At 44.7% G+C, this 24,615-nt stretch overlaps 1 protein-coding gene across 3 annotated transcripts in view; it reads right to left on the bottom strand.

The window, feature by feature from the left end:
* PRRX2 (paired related homeobox 2) overlaps nt 1-21,743 on the bottom strand; it is a 57,688-nt gene extending 35,945 nt beyond the window's left edge. For all 3 annotated transcript variants that reach the window (XM_033137801.1, XM_033137802.1, XM_033137803.1), the window contains exon 1: nt 21,398-21,743. In XM_033137801.1, the coding sequence (XP_032993692.1) occupies nt 21,398-21,650 (253 nt within the window). In that variant the 5' untranslated portion in view covers nt 21,651-21,743. The remainder of the gene's footprint in view (nt 1-21,397) is intronic.
* Nucleotides 21,744-24,615: the final 2,872 nt, after the last annotated feature.

The raw sequence follows: 24,615 nt of genomic DNA, 5'->3' as shown, positions 1-24,615 counted from the left end.
TCATCCAAATATAGTCGTACCTTGCATCCCAAATGCTCCGGAACTCGGATGTTTTGGCTCCCGAATGCCACAAACCCAGAAGTGATTGTTCCGGTTTGCGAACGTTCTTTTGGAACTTGAACGTCCAACGGGGCTTCCACGGCTTCTGGTTTGCTGCAGGAGTTTCCTGCAGCCAATCAGAAGCTGCGATTTGGTTTCTGAACATTTTGGAAGTCGAACAGACTTCTGGAGCGGATTCCATTCGACTTCCAAGGTACAACTGTATAAGGCGAGCCCCCTCATATATATATATGTGTGTGTGTGTGTGTGTGTGTGTGTGTGTGTGTATACAGGTGAAACTCAAAAAATTAGAATATCGTGGAAAAGTCCATTTATGTAAGCAATTGTTTTCATTAGCTACTGGAGTTAAATATATTAGATAGACTCATGACATGCAAATCAAGATATGTCAAGCCTTCGTTTGTTACAATTGTGATGATTATGGCGTACAGCTGATGAAAACCCCAAAGTTGAAATTGTTAATTTGGGGTTCTCATCATCTGTACGCTATAATCATCACAATTATAACAAATAAAGGCGTGACATATCTCGCATTGCATGTCATGAGTCTATCTCATATATTAGTTTCACCTTTTAAGTTGAATTACTGAAAGAAATGAACCTTTCCACGATATTCTAATTTTTCAAGTTTCATGTGAGTGTGTGCGTGTGTGCGTGTGTGTGTGTGTGTATCCCCAAACCCTTAATACTTCCTCATCTTCCCAAGTTGATCAATCATCACACCCTTTGCTTCTTGTCTCCAGCAGAATTGCATCTGCAGGAAGCAAAGGAAGGCCATAAAATGAAATGAAACTGGGATGTCCATGCCTGTTTTGTTTTAGGATCACCATAAAAAGATAACTTTCCTAGTAAAAAGTTCCTTTTGGACTCCCCTTGCCTATCATCACGCTGTCTCCTGGAAATAGGAAGCTTTCCAGATGTGGGAAGCTGGGGGTGAGGGGTGAGGTGGACGTTAAGGGCTGGCCATGCAGGAGTGAGAAGGAGATGGGATTTGGTGGTTGGGAATAGAGTATTGGAAGCAGGAAGTTTAAATGGCATTTCTCCCTAGGATGGACTTCAATTAAAGAAACCAAAGTCAATTCATTTTATGCGTTTTAAGAACACGGGAATTTTCCCTGTACAAAGTCAGACTAATGAAGAGGCCATTGGAGATTGAACCAGAGCCCCTCTGTGTGTAAAGCAGTCACCCTATCACTAAACTACATCCCTTCTCCTTAAAACACAGTAAGATTCTAGTCCTCAAGATTCTGGGAAAAGGATGAATTAAACATGAGCACAGGAAGCTGCCTTATACCGAGTCAAACTCTTAGCCCACCTAGCTCAATATTGTCCACACTGACTGACAGCAGCTCCCCAGGGCTTCAGCTGTACCTAGAGATGCTATTGGGGAACCTGGGACCTTCTATATGCAAAGCAGGTGCTCTACCACTGAGTTACGACCCCTCCCCAAATGGGTACACAGGAATCTGTCCCATACCATTTCAGAATATTGAACCATCAAGCTCAGTATTATCTACACTGACTGTCAGCATCTCTGCAGGGATTCAGGTGTGCAGGGTCTTTTCCAAGACCTACTTGGAGATGTTGGGTATTGAAACTGGGACCTTATGCATGTTGTGCCCTACCACTGAGTGATGATCCTCTCCCTTAACAATTATTGGGGGTTTGTTAGTTGACGTCAGCTCTCTAGTCTCTATGCCACACTATGCAGGTGAGCCTCACAAGGCTGCTTGTGAGCTGCTGCAGAATACCAAGTGTGAATTGCTTTAAAAGTGCTAAAGTGCAGCTTATAATCAAGAGCCATGTCATCAAAGTCCTGGCTATGACCTATAAAGCCCTACAGGACTTCTTCATAGGAGTGATGGCCACCAGCCTAGATGGTTTTAAAAGACAAATTCATGGAGGACAGGGCTACTGACGGCTACTACCCACAATTGGCTATGCTGTTGCTCCACAATCATGATTGCTGGAATACTGATTGCTGGAAGCCACAGGAGGGGAGAGGGCTCTTGTGCTCAGCTCCTGCTTGAAGATTTCCCATAACTGGGTATCTGGTTGGCCACGGTGAGAACAGGATGCTAGACAGTGGAGCATAGGCATCAACTTGCAAGGGAGTTTAGGGGGCCGGCCGATGTCACACGTGATGTTGCAGTGTTGTGCGTGCAATGTCAGGATATCAGGAGGAGCCAGGGGGTGGAGCCGAACATGGCGGCAGTATGGCTTCAATAGCCACTGGTTCCTCCTCTTCCTGCCACTGCTGCCACCACTGGCTAAGGGTGCTGTGGCATGCTCGGCTCCACACTTGGCTGGGGTCTGCTTCTCACCTCCTTCCGCTCTGTGGCAGGAGGAGAAGGAGCCAATCATTGAAGCCACGCCATGCTTCCTCCGCCCTCCTGATCTTTTTAGACATTGCAGGCAGCTGGCTCCCTCCCAAAAATATTTGAAGGGGAGCAAAAGGGCTCAGCCACTAGGATTTGGCACCCCTGGGGGGGGGCACTGGCTTGATCCAGCAGGGCACCCCAATCAAGCAATGAAGGACCACCCCACCCCCAGCTTAAGCAACAAGCCTCCTTGATTTCATGTTTAAGAAATTCAAGATAACGTTTAATTTGCTGTCAGATCTGAGTGCAGAGTCAATGTAACATTATACGGCTGCTCTATCAACATTTCCAAGCTAGGGATAAATTAAAACTGGGGAGGTAGATGAAGCCCCACTCCACCACCCCCCGGCTCTAATTGGTCACAGATGCCCCTCAGAAACTGGTGAGGTGGATTTATATATATGCACAGATATCCCTGCTTTGCCTTGGAAAGAAAACATGTTCTTTCTGCTTCTTTATGGCTGTTGATCAGTGTCTCTTTCCATCCGCCCTCCAATCAACCTTGATTTATTTCCACGTTTTTGTGATCAGTCTCTCTTTGCCTCTCTCTCAGCTAGTTGATTGGGTGCCCAGGGTGGCACAGGCACCCTGTGCACATACTGCGCATGGCAGGGCGCACCGCCGGAATCCCACCACCCAAGCCACCGCATTCCGCTCATGTGCCCTGCAGGCCCATGTTGCTTTTTCAAGCAGCATAGCCTGCAGGGAGTCCACCTGCTGCCTCCCCCTCAGCTGGAGGGCAGCTGAGGAGGAGGAGGCGGGCGGAGACCACCCCCACCATGCTTTTGGGGCTGTGCGGCAGGGGCCCGAGCCACCACGTCATGCCCAGGAGAGACACTGTGGCTCAGGCGCACTGTGGGTCAGCGCTGCTCACAGGGCCAGCACATGCCTGTTGCATCCTTCTCAGCTGCCCTCTGGCGGCAGGGGGTAGGGTTGCAGCAGCTCAGTGCCCTGCAAGCACAGCCCTGGGGCCGCACTGCTTTGGGGGGTGGCGCACCATGCTGTGGGGTGCCTGGACTTGGGCGTTACCTTGGGTACTGGCATGCCGCCCGCAAGATAAATGCCACCCAGTGAACCCCGCCTTCTCCCACCCTCCGAGCTACACAACTGCACTCTCTCTCCCCCCACCACCACCACCTGCACCATCCTTCTTCAGGACAGGCATTTGGGGGAAGCAGGGGAACTGAGGCCCACTAATCACTGGCTTCTAACAGCAGCCCAGATCAACCCTTCAGTTGGGCATTCGATCCCCACAACAGCAGAGACTGATTTCTAGCTGCTGAAATCAATCCCTCCTTTACTTTTACTTTTAATCATATCAAAGAAGAATTACATGTTTTACCATCAGGGAGAAAAATTATTTCCTGTTTTTACCTCAAAGAAATATATTATTTTAATGGCCCCTTCACTTGTTAAGAGATGGAAACTTGGGAGGGGTAAAAGGCCTGGAACTCAGTCTTTTTCTCTCCTCAAATAGCAAACACCAAACAGGAAAAAGGAAAATGATGGATGGAATATGTTGTTACTTGGCAGGAGGGGACCCATTTCTTATTCTCTTGCCTGCCCAATTACTCCCCCCACTGCCAATGTTATATCAGAGGTCAAGGAAATAAAGAACTACGAAACTTTTAGAAGAGCTGAAGGCAGGAGTGTTTTTTTTTAGTGTTTCACATTTTACTATGTTTTAATATGCACTGTAAACCGCGCAGAGGAGCGGGGTATAAATGCTCTACCACTGAGCTACAGCCTGTCCTCAAGCATGACCTTAGGAACACAGGCAGTCAGACAGTTGGTGCATCTAGCTCAGTATTGTCTACACTGGCTGGCAGTGGCTCTCCAGATTTCAGTAGGAGGTCTCTCCCTGCCTCACCTGAACATAACGGGGACTGAACCTGGGACCTTCTGCATGCGAAACTGGTATTCTGCCACTGAGCTAAACCATACACAGCCCTAGGCATTGTTAATGGCACAACTACCACTTGCTTTTTTCTGGGGGTATTCATCAGCATCAGCATCAGCGTTTATTATTTGTACCCCGCCGATCTGACTGGGTTGCACCAGCCACTCTGGCGGCTTTCAGCATATATAAAAACAAAGTAAAACCTTAAACCTTAAAAAGCTTCCCTAAACAGGGCTGCCTTCAGATGTCTTCTAAAAGTCAGCTGTTTATTTCGACATCTGATGGGAGGGCGTTCCACAGGGCGGGCGCCACTACCAAGAAGGCCCTCTGCCTGGTTCCCTGCAACCTCACTTCTTGCAGGGAGGGAACCGCCAGAAGGCCCTCAGTGCTGGACCTCAGTGTCTGGGCTGAATGATGGGGGTGGAGATGCTCTTTCAGGTATACTGGGCCGGGACCGTTTAGGGCTTTAAAGGTCAGCACCAACACTTTGAACTGCGCTCAGAAACTTACTGGGAGCCAATGTCGGTCTTTCAGGACCTATAGGTTATACGGTCCCAGCAGCTGCTCCCAGTCACCAGTCTAGATGCCACATTCTGGATTAGTTGTAGTTTCCAAGTCACTTTCAAAGGAAGCTCCACGTAGAGCTCGTTTTGGTAGTCAAGGGTTTGCAGTACCAGCACCATTTCCCCTCTGTTAAAAATGTGTCACTCGCTGTAACAACTTCATGGTGAGTACTGGCACATTTTTTCTTTAAAAAAGCACTGACAACCACTGTTCTAAAACTTAGAGGTTCTGTGACAATTAAATGTCTCTCGCCAAACGTAAATGAACTGTGGAAAAAGTCTATGAATTGAAAGTGGAAATAATAGGTGTACTGTTCCCTGTTTATCTGTTTACTTTGTAACACAAAAAACCAATAAAAACTAATAATAATAATAAAAAAAACTTTAAAGTTCCATGAAGCTTTGGAAAGCCAAGAAGCTACAAAACTGCCATCTCTCCTTGCACAATTTGGTTATGCCACTGGGAGGAGTAGGGAAACACCTTCAGACGTCATAACCCTGCAATGGTGATTTCAGCTGAAAACAGATTTTAGAAGATGGGTAGTTCCTTCCGGTTTCCACAAAGTGGCATTTAGTGACCTGGTTCACCAGATCATAGGAAGCTGCCTTCTGATGATATAGACCATTGGTCCATCTAGCTCAGTATAGTCTGCACTGACCGGCAGCAGCTCACTTGGATTACAGACAGGGAATCTTTCCCAGCCCTATCAGGAGACACCAGAGTCTGGAGCCTTCTGTGTTCAAACATGTGCTCTGCCACTCTGCTATGACCATTCCTCTAAAAATAAAGTAAGATATTAGGCCCCACCGTTCCAAAGAGGAACATAGGAAGTTGCCTTATACCAAACTGGATAAATCAGGGGTCAGCAACCTTTTTCAGCCGTGGGCCAGTCCACCTTCCCTCAGATCATGTGGTGGGCCGGACTATTTTTGGGGGGGGCGGCGGCGAATGAACGGATTCCTATGCCCCACAAATAACCCAGAGATGCGTTATAAATAAAAGGACACATTCTACTCATGTAAAAACACGCTGATTCCTGGACCATCCGCGGGCCGGATTTAGAAGGTGATTGGGCTTGTGGTTGCCTACCCCTGGGATAAATCATCAAGCAGATGCTCAAGAAAGACTGGACATAGTCTAATTTCTGAAAAGCTGTGTCTAAGCAAACCCAGTATGAAAGCTGAAGACACAGGTTAAGAAAAGCGTGGCTGCTGGATCAGACGAAAGGAGGCTATCTAGTCCAGCATCCTGTTCTCACAGTGGCCACCCAGATGCCACAAGCAGGAGCCCCCAAGCAGTACCCAAGCCTCAGAGCCCTCTCCACTCCTGTGGTTTCCATCAAGGAGGATTCAGAAGCATTATTGCTTACTGTATCCAATGTGAATAGCCTCATCCTCCCTAACACTCTGCCTAATGGTGGGCTGCCCCTGATTACAGCCTCCAAGCATGGAGGCAGAGCATGGGCAGAGCATTGTAACTTGTAGTTTGTTTCATGGGAAAGCCCTGAAAACAGCTTGCTTCTAAAAAGAGGGTGCTATAAGTGTATCTGAATTATTTTATCTGCGAAACTTTAGAGTCACACCTTCTCGGGAGGGTACTCTGTGCCTAGTGGGCGATGAATTAATTTACTCTATTACTGTTTGGAGGAGGAGGAGGAGGAGGAGGAGGAAGAAGAAGATGAAGAAGAAGAAGAAGAAGAAGAAGAAGAAGAAGAAGAAGAAGAAGAAGAAGAAGAAGAAGAAGAAAGAAAGAAAGAAAGAAAGAAAGAAAGAAAGAAAGAAAGAAAGAAAGAAAGAAAGAGATTGGTGGGTTTCCTTCTCTTTTTTCGAAATGTGTGCAAGTTGTAAGGTAAAGGTAAATGGACGCCTGACCATTAGGTCCAGTCGTGTCCGACTCTGGGGTTGCAGCGCTCATCTCACATTAATGGCCGAGGGAGCCGGCGTAAAGCTTCTGGGTCATGTGGCCAGCATGACAAATCTGCTTCTGGCAAACCAGAGCAGCGTACGGAAACTCCGTTTACCTTCCCGCCAGAGTGGTACCTATTTATCTACTTGCACTTTGACGTGCTTTCGAACTGCTAGGTGGACAGGAGCTGGGACCGAGCAATGGGAGCTCACCCTGTCTGATCAGCAAACCCTAGGCTCTATGGTTTAACCCACAGCGCCACCCACGTCCCGTGCAGGTTGTAGCTATTCTCTAATAATTACAACCAGGCCCACAGGGAAATTAAGCCTTCTATTAGGTGTTCTAATGTTTAATAGGATGTTTTCATCTCACAGTGGATCTGGTTGCAATTATTTGCAGAATAGCTGCAGCTGAAATAGTGTTTTTAGCAGCACATGCAATCTGGAGAAGGTGGCTCTGGGTGGAGTGAAAGGGATGTGGTGTGCTGGCATGTTGTGTTTAGATACTAAGGGGGAAATAATAAATGGATAAAGCCCAAGCTGGTTGCAATGCAAACTGAGGAGCAAAGGAGGTCATTAGCATCATTCAACACTTTGTAAAGCTCTAGCATTTTCTAAATACTGCCCTGTATGTTGAAAGATGAAACAGTTCCTGCCTTCAGGCTAAAATTCTAGCAGGCACAACACAAAAGGAAATACGAATAGGGAGAAAAGAGGAAAACAAATGTTAGAGCAGTACCTCTTTCATTGTATTGGTGAAATCCTTTATTTTGGCAGGTGTTCATGAGCTTTTAAACTACATCCCTGTAGTATGGAGATCAATGGCAGGATAACAGGATTGATTGATTATTTAATTTCTATACCGCTTAATATATTAAATATATATCTAAGGAGTGTGCAGAAAACTGAAGCAACAACAAACAACTTAAAGTATTACAAAAATACACACTGACATATGAAAATGTTACATTAATACAAAGTTATTAATATATATAAATCAATATCAATTCATTTTTCTTCGACACACCTTCCCTCTCAGGCTCCAGGTTCTCACCCAGAGTCCAAACAAACTCTCAGATCACCTACAAACATCTCACGATGAGAAGAGTTCCTGAAAACAGCAGACATCACCCTAGACCAGGCACCCCCAAACTCGGCCCTCCAGATGTTTTGGGACTACAATTCCCATCATCCCTGACCACTGGTCCTGTTAGCTAGGGGTGGTGGGAGTTGTAGTCACTGAAGGTAATGGGGCCCTTTATATGTCCAGCTGTTTTTTGTGTTGAATATATGCTATATGGTAATTTATGGACCTAATAGGTATCTAAAGCCATTTGCACATAACAAAATATGTATTTTGTCAAAGTAATTGTTGAAGTTATCTTATATTTTGGAAATGTACATCCAGGTTTTTTTTCCTTTAAATTTCTGGGGGCCTGAGGGCCCTAAACTACAGCTTGTTTAACTTATACGTAAATCCGGCACTGGATGTGCCTCCCTTTGACCTCCTTGTAAGCCAAGCACCAGAATTTTGTTTGGACCGCTTCTTTTTTGCAACACAGATCAAAACATAAAAGGTAAGTCGTCCCCCCCCCAAAAAAAAAACCACAGAAATTTTCACAATCTAGAAAACACAATTAATGGCTCAACAGAGCATCCTCTCTGGCACAAAAATAAATAGTACACATAAAAACCAGCTCCAGAAATAAGAAGGAAATCCCACATTTAACCCCCACCCACCCCCACCCACCCACAAATAACCTGTTGGTAAAGTTGCTGCCTCTTAGAACATCAAAAGAGCCCTGCTGGGTCCATCTAGTCGATGGTCCATCTAGTCACAGAATTGTAGAGTTGGAGGGGACCACAAGTGTCATCTAGTCCAACCCTCTGCCATGCAGGAATCTTTTGCCCAATGGGAGGCTTGAACTCACAACCCTGAGACTAACAGTATCATGCTTTGTCAACTGAGCTAAGTCCAGCATCCTATTCTCACAGCAGCCAATCAGATGCATTAATAGGAAATCCCCAAGCGACCTTAATCCTAATCCTAAACCTAACCCCTTCACTTTTCAACACCAGTATTTTGATGCTCCCATCCCAAACACAATGACAGAGCCTAATTTAGTGGTATATAAATGTCTTAAAGAGATAAATAAATGACTTAACTAATCAATTAAAGCGATTCAACACCTAAAATTACTCTGCCGTCCATCGTTCTGTTGGGTCAGTGACTGGCCCAACACCATCCAGTAAGCATCATGGCTGAGTGGAGAGATCTTAACCCTGGTCTCTCAGGTCCAAGTGCACATTTAATCCCCACAACAACCCTGTGAGGTAGGTTAGGCTCTGATTAATTTACTAGCCCAAGATAACCCAGGGAGCTTCACGGCCAAGAGGGGATTCAAATGAATGCATGCCAATGTAGACACCAGTGAATGCATTTTTGGACACATTGCTTGGCTGGGGAACTGCACTGCAAAATTGGGAGAAGTACAAATTTCAAAAGATGGTGGTGTTTTGGTTTGCGTATGTGTGGGTTACAAGTAGACTTGCCATTAAACGCAAACTGAATCCAGTTTCTCCCCCATTCCAACTTCCTTGTAAACCTGCTTCAGTAGCATTCCAGATCCTTTGGGTCTTCTTTGAAGACCCTTCCTAGAACTCAGTAGGGATATGAATCAGGAATAATCACCGGTAATTTAAACATCTCAAGGGGAAACTCTAGCCAAACCAACCAAGAAGGAGCAGAGAGACGCTTGTGTCGATTTGCAAATGCGATTCTCCACCCACCCCCCTCCTTCTGAAGACAAGAGTTGAGACTTTAATTTCCTGCTGAGGCCTGCCTCGTGGAAAGAACGGAGCATAGAAGAAGATCCTATTGCAGGAGACTTGGATATGTTCCTCTAGAGACATCTTCCAAGGTGCCTTGATCAAACTGGGAGGGAAGTGGAAAGAACCTTTCCATTCCCTGCTCCGCGAACATAAAGACCCTGTAAAAGTCCACTTTTGTGGGTGTTTACAAGGTCTCTGTTCCCTCTCTTTTCCAGAAGGGCTCCTTTTCAATTTCTTTACGAGTTCCAGCTTCCTTCGCTCCCAACAGAGATGAAAAGTGGTCATTGATTTCATGAGCAAAAAAAAACAACCACAAGTTGGATGAGTGCTCCCTTCTCTCACCACCACAAGCAAACTCCAGGAGTGAGCATCAGCTCTGCCCTTTATCTTCTGGCGAGAGAAGGATTTGTGCAACTGATCCAGTGGGCATCCTCTTAATGCAAGTAAAAGGGTGGCTTGAAAAAGCACAATGCATAATTACATACAGACATTCCCTCCTCTCTCTCTCTCTCTCTTTCACCACACACAAAAATCCAAGCTGTGTGTTATGTATGGTATTGAAACCACTTCTGTGCCTCCATACCACATCCTTTGAAGTTGGCTACTCCTGGTCTGGAATGTTATTGTGGTTTTTCCAGCAAAGTGACAATGGAAAATAGCATTTTATAAAAAATAATAATGTTGTCATATATAGATATATAAACTCCAACAACTCGTCCTGGGATTACAAATCCAAAGCATTCTTCCTATAAGAATTAAGCACTGAGGTTTTATTTTCCTGGGCCAATTTTCACGGGAATTGCAAGATCTATTACAAGATTGTGGGGAGGGGGGGGGGGTCTCTACCTTCTGATTTCTAATGGAGCCATGTCTGAAACTCAACTGTCTAAAATCCGCTTAGATTTAAATCGAGGCAGACGCCGTATGTGGTTCTGCAAAAATGCTTGGGGGGGGGCTCCCCTCTGCTTTGTGGGGGGAATGTCAGTGTGATGGTGCAGAGGAAAGCAGCGTTGACAAATGGAAAGACCCAGTAATTCGGAGCAAATTGGCATGGACACCTCCTGTTTCTAAATACAGAAACACAAAAATGATTATCGGATTGTCATTCAATTAAATCAGTGGTTCCCAAACTTTTTTCCAACCCCCACCCACCCACCCCCCGACATTCTATACACTCTTTTGAGATGCCATTTTCCATCTATAAGCTGTTGCTTAAAAAAAAAAAGTATTTACATAAAAAATGATTCGAAAACCAACAAAATAAGCATATGAATTTTTGCACTGATTCATCCAGAGGACTTTTTCTCATCAATTAACTTGAACATCAATGAAGCTAAATGATTCACCAGCTGTTTGCTGAGGTCTGGTCTCCACACCCATACACACACAGGACCGGTGCTAGGGTTTCTGGCACCCTAGGCAAAACAACTTCTGCCGCCCCCTGCCGCCCGCCTGCCGCCCGCCTGCCGCCAAAGCCTGCTTTAGCAGGGGGTGGGGGGGTGGAGAGGCAAGCAGCAGTTTCTCCGCTGTAGGGGAGAAGCTGCTGCTCGCCCGTCTCGCCCCCCACCCCCCGCCAAAGCCTACTTTAGCAGGAGCCGGGGGTGGTGTAGGGAGCAAGCAGCACCTCTCCGCTACAGCAGAGAAGCTGCTGCTAGCCCGCCCCCCCACCCACCCAAGCCTGGCCAGCGCCCCCTCCATTTTGGCGCCCTAGGCAATTGCCTAGTTCGCCTTAATGGACGCACCGGCCCTGTACACACACACACACACACACACACACACACACAGGTTCTTGACTGCGCTGCAATCTTGGTGAGTAAACACGGATACAGAATCTAGACCGGTGGTTTTCAAAGTGGGTGGTGCTGCCCCCCTGTGGGGATTACCTGGGGCCACTAAGAGGCAAGGGGGTGACAGGGGGCACTGGAGGTGGGTGCCTCCAAGTTTGTTGAATGTGTGGTGTATTTATGATTAACCAGGCTAGAGCCTTGAGCAAAACACGTTCTTCGCTTCATGTGTAAAACTTTACTGCTCTTAACCACTTTCAAAGTGATTTCCTTTGGTCATGTTTGTATTTGTGATTCTGAGTTGTCACAAGGCAGCTGACTATTGGTAACAGATATTGATTGTCCTATTGATTGCAGAACATCTGTGATAGGTGAAGGTCTGTGCATGTTTGGTAAGTAGTTATATATAAATATTTTATGCTATAAATTTCCTTAAGTTTTCATTAGTAAGAATGTGCAAAAATATTTTTGCATGCAACATCTGGTATCACTGAATCAAGTTCATCGATTTTGTTGAATTAATTAAACTAATAGTTTCAACTGGATTGGGGGTGTGTGATTGTTCCTGTTTTGCATTTTCTTGTGTGTGTGTGTCTTCCTTAGTGGCTTGTGCAAACTGCTATTCTGAATAATGATCTTTAAAAGGCAGGGAGCTGAGGGAGGGGTGTATGGAACCGAGGGAGCGGTGGCCTGAAAAGGTTTGGGAATGGGAAGCACTGGACTAGACATTCAGATCCCTAGGCTACAGTGGGGACATGGTACCGTAGATAAGTTGCCGTCCCTTGAAATTATTTTTGCACACACCCCACACAAAAATAAGTGGACAATCTAGCTAAAGTTAGTCATAATACAGGCAGTAATCTTATATATGCACTTATCTGGGAGCAAGTCCCATTGAATTCAATGGTGCCTGTTTCTCAGTGGATATATATTAGGATTAGTTTGTAACCCTGCATTAATTTTAATTAAATTTTAACCCATCCGACAGGATTTGCCCCAGCCACTCTGGGCGGCTTCCAGCATATACAGAAACATAATAAAAACATTAAAACATTCAATACATGTATCAGATTGTAAATCCCAGTTTATACCGTGGGTCTGCCTTCTGAGTAAACATGCATGGAATTGCATTGCAAATCCTTCTTCAAGCAACAGAATAGAGTTTTGCCATAGGAAGCATCATCCTATTGATTTCTGTCAGCTGGCTCCAACCATGTCCTACTTAGAGGAGACCCACTGAAGCCATAGTTAGTCTCATGCGTACAGTACTTGCTTCAACAGGTTTACCCTGAATATGACTAATGCAACCCCATAGGGGGTTCATTGTGGCAAATGTGTAGGATTATGACCAATATATTCCAGATATTCACCCTCATTGTGTTGCCAACTAATAAAATGAATTGGAAGCTTATGGGAAATCTGAGAGTGCTGGTTTATTCCCATTTTTCATTTTCCTCAGCCTTCAGTTCAGTTTTTCACGTTGCCCACATCAGTTTATGATTTAAAAAAAAAATCCTTATGAGAATACGTCAACATTTTTGCTTGGCTTTCTCCTGACGCACACAATTTTGTATGCACTTTTGCCCAATGTTCACAATTTTGCAAACCAATTTCCCACGACAAAATGCATCTTGCATTTTTAAAAAACTAATATATGCATTTTTACGCACACTTTACTTAATATATACAATTTGTGGGGGGTACACCTTATTTGGTTGGGAATTTGGAGAAGTATGGATTTTGCAAGGTAGCTTTCTGGTGTACCATTTCAGAAAGTGTTAATTGGTAGGCTTACATTAAAAGTCCTATCCAAATTTGTACTCTGCCACTAATGTCCTTAATACGGTGAGTCTCTCTTGATTAGTGTTCCAGAACCATGTTGTTGCCATCAGTGGAACTTCCCTTCTGAATAAATGTCCTTAAAATTAGAACACTGATCCGACAATTGCTTTGAGTGGAGATTAATTATTTTATTTTAAAATATATATATAATGCTACATCTATAACACAGACAGAGACATACACACGTTTTCTAAAGAATGCATTTTTAGTCTTTCAGTGACTGATTCCTAGAGTCAACAACTTTCCCTTTCTTCTCCATCCTTCAGTCTAACAACAGAAAGACAAAAGCTGAATTTCATTAGACTCAAGAGGATTCAGAGTCAATTGTGGTAGACCCACAACGTGTGCCACTCTTTAAAGCCCTCTTACAAAAAAGAAAAGGAAAAGGGGCTTTAATAAGAAGAAGACATAGTCTAATTACCCCACAATCTAATTACCATGAAAGCAGTCCAGAAATTTCTCCTCGATCACAACATACATTTTATTATACCGAAATTGACTCTCTCACTCTGCAGGTTCCATTAGGACCTCTTTCCAGACTTCCGATGCACTTGCTCTGAATCATCACAAATAAATTTGTGGACACTCCTGAACTGGAGCCAAGCACTTTGATGGAGGCAAAATGCTTTACACTCCCACTGAAAGCGGCAGAACTTGATAATAGTGTTTTACGCGGGGTGAGCTGTATTCATGTGTTTCATTTTTTTAAAAAAACAAACCAAAATCAAATATTCTTTTCCAACCAGTGCCGCATTTGTTAGGAGAATACAGATCCTTCTGAGAATAAATGCAGTTGTCAGTTTCTCCCATAACAAAAGGTGCCCCAAGCCACCAATTTCCATCCTACTTCACTTTGAAACTTAGACCGATGCTGCGGTAGGTTCTGGCAAACCGATTGCAAATACGCATTAGTAGATTCGGGACAAGTGATTTTAAAAGTGAAGATGAAAAAAGACATCCTTAGAATGTACATCAGCTGATGCTCATGTCAGTAGGTAGTCATGCAGTTTATGGGACATATGCAATCAATATATTTTGGTTCTTCTGAACCTTGTCCTCTCACATTATAGGAATCCCAGGACCCTCATTCCCAAATGAAAAGACAGTTGCTGGCCTTGGAAGTCATCATAGAAGGGAGGAAGCCTCTAAAACAGGGGTCAGCAAACTTTTTCAGCCATGGGCCGGTCCACTGTCCCTCAGACCTTGGGGGTGGGGGGGCGGACTATATTTTGAAAAAAATATATATGAACGAATTCCTATGCCCCACAAATAACCCAGAGATGCATTTTAAATAAAAGGACATATTCTACTCATGTAAAAACACCGGGCAGGCCGCACAAATAACCCAGAGATGCATTTTAAATAAAAGGATACATTCTACTCATGTAAAAACACATTGATTCCCGGACAGTCCGCGGGCCGCATTTAGAAGGCGATTGGGCCGCATCCGGCCCCCCAGGCCTTACTTTGGGGACCCCTGCGAGTATAAACAGTTCCATTATGAAAGAAAAAACAATGGTCCTCACCACACAGTTTTAAAATGCATTGGGTAACAGGAGGCACTGGTCCCGTTAAATTTCCAAAGACACAACTGACTTCTTCTGATTAGAATTCAGATCTGCATCTCTTAAGCTCCCCAGGCTAGCTCCTTTCTCAGAAACCAGTTCTGAGTTAACTGACACACTTTTCACAAATTACCTTGGGTGGGGCTGGCGGGAAGGGGGGGGGAGCTGATTCAAGGCACAGTAGAGGTAAGAAATTAAGGAAGACACTAATTCACCCACTTCGATTATTTTAGTTTGGATTTTGCAACAAACTTCTTTTTATAAAAACAAACAAACAAACAAACCCAATTATTATCCAACACATGAATTCTTCCAATTAGCTGGTTGAAACATACCCCAGACCAAACCAAGCAAGAATGCTTGTGTAATCAACAGTAAGACAATTCTACTTAGTAATGGAAGGTAAGTTCCCATATATCGAATGCCGGCCTGGCCTTTTTGCTAGTCCACATTTGCCAGAGCCCTTATCTTTATTCCGCTGCATTCTTTGAAATGTGAAAGGCTTATTTCTGCTGGGAAGTACAGCTTCCTAAATTCAGTGCTAACGTACTCCCACATAATTGACACAGAACTGCGCCATTAAAAGAGTTGTGGAGTGTGCCTTTTCTTCTGTATGAGAAAGGAATCCATGCGTGCTTTTCTCCCATTACTAACAGAAGGGAGAGGAGTGTTGAGCTTGCCCTTTATCCTCTGAAGCAAAACAGTACACAGTGCAAGCATATAATACTACATGAACTCTGCTCCGGCTCTAGAGTAAATTTTATTATTATTATTTTATTTCATAAAAACTAATATGAAAAAAGATTTAAAAATGAAATTATCAATAAGGAAAATTAATGTTAATAATTTAAGACTTTCAAAAAAGATTGTAACTTTTTCGAAAGTCTCAAGTTGTTAACTACAGACTGAAAGCAAATTAAAACACACATCAGCTTTCTGAACATCTAGATAGGCTTGTCTAAACAAAAAAAAATATGTTTTCAGCAGGCACCAAAAAGACTACAGTGAAGGCTCCTGCCTAGTATCATGAGGCGGGGAGTTCCAAAGTAAAGATGCTGCTGCTACACTAAAATATAAAGTTCTTACAGGGCCAGTTCCACTGATCAAAGCTGTTAAGTGGGCACATAAGGGATAAGCCTTCCATGCATGCAGGAAAGAACAATGGTGGCCACCCACCACGACCCCGCGCCAAAAATATATGATTTCCGTAACCCCATCCCTGATCGCGCTCACGGTTGCATCATGTGCCTGCCATCAAGACAATGGTCTGGCTAAAGGCCTTCTCACACAGTACTTGAATGTACTGTACATCTGAACATCAAAACTGCCCCCCCCCCAGAAAATGGTTTGCAATTTGAGGTTAATGGGGAGAATAGCCTATATGTTTGGATATAATGTTGCCGTTATCTCTGCGTCTGCATGTTCCCTATATGAAAGCAGTCACTTCAGCTGATGGAGAGGCCCTGTAACACTTTGCTCAGGTCTTCTCAATTTGCTACCAAGTTCAATGTGTCCCTATTAGTAGTACATAAAGCCCTCAGCAACATGGGACAAGTTTACCCGACAAGTGCCCACTCGACTGCTTCAGTCAGTGGAATTGGCACTGTTACAGGTGCCACACAATACCAATTCTGCAGATGAATGAAACTGATATTTTGATGTGGCAGCACACAAACTTTGGAACTCCCTGCCTGTTGACATCAGGCAGGTGCCTTCACTGTTCTGTTCTTGGTGCCTACTAATTTTTTTTATTTTTTTTAGGCAAAGCCTACCCAGCTATGCAGATTGTTGGCAATTATTTTAATCAGGTTTTTATTTTAATTATTTTCAAATCTTTTAAATAATTGTTTTAACAGTTCTTACCGATAATTTGTGTGGTTTTTTTATTTAAAAAAATGCTTTGAGGGTTGGTTGGTTGGTTGGTTGGTTGGTTAGTTTGCTTACAATCAAGCAATATATACATTTTGTGAAATGAAATGAAATTATTCTCACACAGAGCATCCATTGCAAAAAAGGGGGGGCTGGTAAAAGGAGCTATTGGTGCCTAAAGGCTCAGGGGTGGCCCAACCAATTAGTGCCCACTTATTTATTATGATAAATGATAAATAAATATGAAATAAATATCTGAAGCAGTCTTTCTGGATTTCTGTTCCTAATTCTCAGGTCACCAAAGCACTGCAAATTTCACTTAACATTCGTTCTTTTCCTTTATATTTAAGTCTATAAGCTACAATTTCACCAATCCTCACCATGGCACCATTTAGCAGATCAACACTATTATTCTGGTTTCACAGACTGGGAAGAGGGAAGCCAAACTGAGTTGCAATAGGGTCCCACGTTGTGTAGGAAAAGCTGGGATTCGGGTCTAGGTCACTAAATGTGTCACCAAGGGAAAATGCACCATGCCCCCATGATCATTATGAGTTGCCATGCTTGGAAGGTCGCTTCTGTTTTCGTCCCAATGCTATTTGAACTGAAGCTAGGTTAGAAATAAAAAATTTCCAAAAGATATGGGGGGTGGGGTTTCAAGTTGGCTTCCTTCTTTGCCTATGAAAGAGGAGTTCCATCAAGAGAGCATCTGTTGTTCACAACCTGCTGTCATTTGCAAGTCGATCTCTTAAAGCCAGAGGAGCAACAGAGCTGGGCATTTGACTGAAGGGCAGACTATAAAGCCCACCAAAAATAAATACAATTAATCAATCCATTAGTCAGTCTAAAAAAAAGCATCTATGCAACACCCTTCAGCCTATTTTAGGATTTTAGGGCTGTGTGTAACCATAATGAATTATAATAAATGAGTAATAGGAAGGTGGTCCCTGCAGTGAGAGTTGGACATTTGGATCACACCTCTGCTAATGGGGGCCACTAGCTCAGTCTCAGTTGTCTCCTTTGTGAAATCGTTAGAAGAGTGATCTACATAGGAAGCTGCCTTATTCTGGGTGCAGCCTTCGTTCCATCTAGCTCAGAACTGTCAACACTGACTGGCAGCAGGTCTCCAGAGTTTTGGCCAGGGAGTCTTTCCCAGCCGAATCTGGAGATGTTGGGAATTGAATCTCAAACCTCTTGCATGCTAAACAGATGCTCTACTACTGAGTTCTGACCCTTTCCCTAAAAATAAAAAATTCCAGTCCTCACAGTTCTGAATTAAAGGTTGGTTTAATGAGAACACAAGAAATTATACCAAGTTAGACCAAGAGTCCATGCAGCTCAGAACTGTCAACATTGAATGGCAGCAGCTCTCAAGATCTTTAAGCAAGGGGTCTTTCACAGCCCCACCAGGAGATGCCATTGAGAATTGAGCTTGGGACCTTCTGCATGCAAAGCACATTCGCTAACACAAAGCGGCAGCCTTCTCATTACTTCACAGGGTGGTCATTTAAATGGATGGGGACACCCACAAGAGTCATTTTGACCCCATAATAGCAGTTGTGGCAGTTCCTATTCATTCAAATGGGTATACAGTACTTAAGCTAGATTGTGCACAACAAATTTATACTTCTGTCAGAGCTTTCAGGAGGTCCTTGAGAGCACAGAGCACAATGTATCCCAGAAAGAACCTCTTGAGATCTGAAACACATTGCTGGGCACTTAAGTCTTATGTATCCCAAATCTAAAGGGATGTTCTCCTGTTCAAACCCCATTGAAATGAATGGGGGTTGTTCCATATCCTTTTCATTTTTACAGGGCTCTCCACAGACTATTTTTTGGGCTGTGCAGATTGATTCCCAGGGATGGCTGTTGCACTTTTTTCATATATGACATTGAAAATGGAAAACAAAGAGATAACTTTGTTGTCGATGCAAATGCATGAGTATTGCTAAGCACAATGCAGGAAGAAGCAGAACCAGATTGCCGTAAAAATGGCCAGTCTAACCAGTGCGTCTTGCAACACATGCAGTTTATGGTGTAGTGGGGGGGGGCACACAAGTGTGTGCAAGCATGCTAAGGTGCCCCTGAAATTACCCTGGTAGCAGACAAATGCTTTCGTGCTCATGTCCTGCTTGCAAATTTCTTATTCTGTGAACCACCCTGAGACCCCCGGGTACAGGACGGTATATAAATTCAAATTATTATTATTATTATTATTATTATTATTATTATTATTATTATTAAAGCATCTGGTTGGCCACTGTCAGAACCAGATGTTACACTGGATGGGCCCACTTTAGCCTGATCCAACAGGGCTCTGCTTCCATGCCAGTGTGGTGTAGTGGTTAAGAGCGGTAGACTCGTTATCTGGGGAACCGGGCTCGTGTCTCCACTCCTCCACATGCAGCTGCTGGGTGACCTTGGGCTAGTCACACTTCTCTGAAGTCTCTCAGCCCCACTCACCTCACAGAGTGTTTGTTGTGGGGGAGGAAGGGAAAGGAGAATGTTAGCCGCTTTGAGACTCCTTTGGGTAGTGAAAAGCGGGATATCAAATCCAAACTCTTCTTCTTCTTCTTCTGCTTATGTTCTACAGGATGTAGAGGGCAATCAGTGGATGGCTATGCTCTGTCTCCATGGTCGGAGGCAGTGATGCTTCTGAATTCCAGTTGCTGGGAACCGCAGGAGTGGAGAGTTGCTCTTGTTGTAGAATCCTGCTTGTGGGTTTCCCATAACTGGCATCTGTGAGAACAGGATGCTGTATTGCCTAGGCCCCCTTTGGCCTGATCCAGCAGGCTCAAAATAATTATGATAGTATCTTATAACTAGTCATAAACCACGTCTAGCTCTTCCAGCTAAGGCCCTTAAAATTCTTAACTTTCTTACGAATGTCAACAATAATATTTTAGGCAGCTAAAATTAAGGACAGTTCAGACTCATCCTTCCTATGCCTGGGTATACTTGCAAAGGTGGCTGTAAGCATGTTCTCCAGGAGGAAGCTTCACTTTCTGGGAGGCCTCGGAAACCACCAGCATTAGAACAAAGTCCTTTAGGACTCGAGTTGTTGGGACCTGGACCCTCACCCGTGAACCATTAGCGGCAGAGTGTTGCGTTCAGGATCAAGGTTGTGCCTAGGTAGATGGTGATGATTTCAGCCCCAAGGCCCTTGAGAACTCATCAATAAACTATGGTCAAGCCAACTCAACCTCCCATTGGTATTCATGGCAAAACTAAGCAGTCTTTCTACCACCACCACCACTCCTGTGCTAATCTACCCCATCTGCCTTATGGGAAGCTTTCTGATGACATTTTATATATGCTCAAGTATTCTCACCCTTCACATTTTTGTAGGGAATGTCATTTGCCTTTTTTTTTGCAGGAACAGAAGATGTGTTTGGTTTCCAATACTGTTGAAATGTGTTGAATTTATATCATTTGTTTCTGCACTATGTTGTATTTGCCCTATGTTGTATTTGTGTACATCTGTTTATTCTTGCCTTGGGAATCTTTTTAGCTGAAAAGCAGCGTATAAATTTTATGTTTCTTGAAAGAAGGGAGAAGGGAGGAGGAGGAGAAGAAGAAGAAGAAGTCACCTTTAATGCCCGGGAATCTTCTTGGATGTGTGGCTGTTGTCATGATGTCACATTTCACATTGCTTATAATAGTCTCCATGGCATTTGCTCATGCACAAACATATTTCAGAGCATAGATGAACTACAAAAAGTCCTCTCCGTGACTTTAAAATATCTGTTTGCCAAACAAAACACCCACCATTTTCCCCAGTTTCCAAGGCCTGTGGGGAGGAAGGGAATCTATTGCTAACCACTGGAGCTGCTGGTCATTGAAATAGCAGGGATGTAAGATCAGGCTGATGTCCCATCTGGTACAGCATCCTGTTCTCACAGTGGCAAACTCAGATTTAATGCAAAGGGACTACATGCTAGGCACTGTGCAGGAAAGGATGCTGGTCCTATAAACCCAGACTCAGAGTGTGTTATTATGAAAAGATAGAAGAAAGACAGAGATACACACAGAGAGGGGGGGGGAGCACAATCCTGCAGGAAAAATTACAAAGTGCAAGGCCCAATGGAAGGAACAGGGCCCAACCGGATGCCCATTTCAATAGCGCTATTGCTTCCACTAAGGAAGATGCAGAAGGAACCTTTGCACACCTCACTTTATAGTGGATTTGGCATGGCTGTTGCACACAAGTTCAACACAGTATCCACACGATGCTGTTCTCATCAAAACACCACCTGTTATCATTTCATCATTTCATCTGTATTTGCCATTTTTGTGGAAAACCCAATAAATTATAAACAATAAAACTATGGGAAATTTAGGTGAAACAAGAAAGGGGGGAGGATATAAAGGATGGTGTTTTGATGAGGATGGCTTCCTGTGATCGCTGTGAAATTCTTTACAAAGGGCATGATCAGGCCCCAAATCAGCCATAAACGGCTCCATTTGGACCATGTCTACTCATAATAAGTGAAGTCCTCTTGAATTCAGTGGGGCTGACTCCCAGGTAGGTGCACTTTATGAGGAGCTGCGAGCAAAGCTGCCTGGGTGTGAAAGTGCCTGGCTGGCACTGCATTTCCTACCCATTTCACAGATGTTGGACGAGTTATGACACCCCTTCAAAAAGAAAGGCTGAGGACATCTCCTCTTCTTTCCTCGCCCCCCCAAAAGCGCTCACCTTCCCGAAGGGCGCCTCCTCCTTCGCTCCCGCTGCTGCCCCCAGAGGGGTCCGGCCCGCCCTTGCCGCTCTCCCTCGCCTCTGCGCCGGATTCCTTGGCTGCCCCATTCATGCCGGCGGCAACTTCCTCCAAATCCAGGAGGTGGCTGACGCTGAAGTTTTTCCGAGCCTGGGGGTTGTCCGGAGGGTCCAAAATCCGCACCGGGTTCGGGGCAAATTGTTTATCCATGCCGAAGGCTGCCACAGCGTCCATCGCGGAGGTGGGGGGCTCCAGGGCGCCTGCTGACCCCCCACCCACCCTGGCTCACCAGCACCCAGCACCCACAAACCCAGAAGGCTGCGAGCGATCCGGCTCTCTCTTGCCTTTCCCTCCCTTACCCTCCCCCCAAAAAAGTTCTGATGACCCCCGATTTGCTCTTCCTGGCTGTGGTTTCCCAGGGAAAAGAGATGGGAAGATCTCGATCTGCCTCGTGTCGACGTCTGGGAGACGGGAAACAGGGCGAGGGAGCGCTCCCCAAATTTCCCCTTGCTCAGCCTAGCCCACAAAACTCTCTCTGGCTTCTTCTCGAGCCGCTCAGAGACCAAAGTTTTTGGTTTCTTTTTCTTTCTTTCTTTCGCACGACTCCCCTGGCTCTGAAATTGACAAGAGGTTGGCCCTCCTTTGCTGAAACTGACGAAGCCTTCCTCCCCTCCCTTCTCCTGAAACTGACTCAAGAGGAGCTGCCCCCTCCCCTCCCTCTTCTGAAATCGACAAAAAAGTTTGCTTTTTAACAGACAGATAGACAGACAACCGCACACACCCCTCCTGCTCCTTAATTTTCTGTTTATCGGTTAGTCATCCCCCCCCGCCTTTTCCCCCCCTACAAGTTCTGTTTGGGAGGGGGGGCGTGTTCGGAAAAAGGACAACTTTAAACGAGAAAATACTTTGCCTACCTGAAGTCCCCACCTCCACCCCAAATAGAATCATAAAGTTAGAAGGAACCCTGAGGATCATGTGATCCAATGTCCTGCAGTGCAGGAATATGCAGCTGTCCCTTACAGGGACTGGCATTATCAACACCATGCTCTAACCAACCGAGCTATCCAGGCTGGTAGGTTAACTCCTAATTGGAGCGGTGGGTCAATGGTTGTTGTTGTTCAGTCGTTCAGTCGTGTCCCACTCTTCGTGACCCCATGGACCATAGCACGCCAGGCACGCCTATCCTTCACTGCCTCTCGCAGTTTGGCCAAACTCATGTTAGTAGCTTCGAGAACACTGTCCAACCATCTCATCCTCTGTCGTCCCCTTCTCCTTGTGCCCTCCATCTTTCCCAACATCAGGGTCTTTTCTAGGGAGTCTTCTCTTCTCATGAGGTGGCCAAAGTACTGGAGCCTCAACTTCAGGATCTGTCCTTCCAGTGAGCACTCAGGGCTGATTTCTTTAAGAATGGATAGGTTTGATCTTCTTGCAGTCCATGGGACTCTCAAGAGTCTCCTCCAGCACCATAATTCAAAAGCATCAATTCTTTGGCGATCAGCCTTCTTGATGGTCCAGCTCTCACTTCCATACATTACTACTGGGATGTTCAATCCTCAATGGCAACTTCAGGTAGGACTGGGATACATTCCATACCTGAAACCCTGGAGAACATCTTGCCAGTCACTGTAGACAATACTGGGCTTGGTGGACCAACGGTCTGAGTCAGCAGAAGGCTTCCTGGGTTCCTATGACTAGGTTCAGTTATTAGTGACAGGGTGGGGGGGGGCTTTATTTATTTATTCCTCCTCCCATCTAAACTGTCACCATTCACCCCTATGGAGAGAAATTAATTGTTGCTTTTGTGGGGAAGGTCTTCTATCCAGGTGCTGGGCAGCCTGGCTTTCAGGGATCATGGCAGGGTTTTCTGTCCGAAGTGTGTTTTTTGTGCTGAACAAAGAAACCCACTGCATTCTCCCTGCTTCTGTGGGTTAGTGTCCCCTCTTATCCTGCTCGGAAGCTTCCCCTTGCAGCATGTGGCTGCCTGCCATGAGAACAGGATGCTGGACTAGATGGGCCATTGGCATGCTCTTCTTCTGTTCTTCTGAACAGAAGCAAGGTTGCCCATTCCTGGTCAGAACTTCTCTTGCTTGCTACCTAGAGTTCCACGTAACAGATCTGCAGAACAAATGAAAGGAAAGGAAAGGAAAGAAGCGGTTAAGTGACAAGCATAAACATTATAGTGGATCCTTGGAAGCTCCTCTAAGAAGAAGTGTTTTCCACCAGGGCCTGATTGGCTGGTCCAAGCCTTGAATTTCACTTTGTCCCATGACTTTGTTGCTGTTTTTTAAACCGAGTGGGTTTTTTTTTAAAGAAGCAAGTAACCAAACCCACAGCACAGGATTGCAGTGACGAGAGGGATTTGTTCAGCCTCTGACTTCCAGACTTACTGGCTGGGATTCTTTCCAGCTACAGAACCAACATATTATATTTTCATTGGCAGTTTCTGGAACACATGAATTGGATCCAAAATGTTAAATAAGAGGCTCCTGTCCATAACAAAAATGACAACGGAATTGCCCCGTGATGTCAATTTTCCTGCAATGCTATATTTTAAAAACTTATCAGAGTTGCACCCTCTTCTCCTTTCTCCTGGTTACCCTTTGAAAAACTTGAAGAACCCAGAACTGTTTAAAAAAAAAAAAAACCCCACAAAGATCTGCTTTGATCATGTTCACTTATTTCAGTGACAGGCTTCGCAAACAATCTGTTTTGACAGGAATCCATGGAACCAGCTGAGATCAGAAACTGTAGGGGAAGTTGATCAATTAGTGATGGCTGGCCTGGTTCCCAATTTGCTTCCTGGGTGAAACACTCCTCTTATCTGGCTACCGTGAGTGGATCTGGAAGGGCTGAAACCAAAAGGTTTGCTCTGCATCAAAGCTCTGGATATTCATGGTAACTGTTGCATTTTCAGTGCATGGGCTTAGCCCAACTCCCTACTGTCTATGGTGGAATACACACACATATAAAAAAAAAACGCTATGAAAATGCTTTTTTTTAAAGCGTTTTGAAAAAATATTGAATTTGCCATAAGCTCACCATCGCCATCTAGTGTCACATTTGTATAATGCACTTTAAAAGCACTTAAAACGTTATATTTGCAGCTGTATAGCTGAGTCCTATGTCTGTGATGTTCAGTCAGAGAAGTGATTATCCCTTTCCTGATCAGCAATGGCCCACCCTATTTGAGAGTCAGCAT

Source organism: Lacerta agilis, chromosome Z (assembly GCF_009819535.1).
Source record: "Lacerta agilis isolate rLacAgi1 chromosome Z, rLacAgi1.pri, whole genome shotgun sequence".
In the NCBI taxonomy this organism is placed as follows: Eukaryota; Metazoa; Chordata; class Lepidosauria; order Squamata; family Lacertidae; genus Lacerta; species Lacerta agilis.
This window is presented reverse-complemented; position numbering and strand designations above follow the sequence as displayed.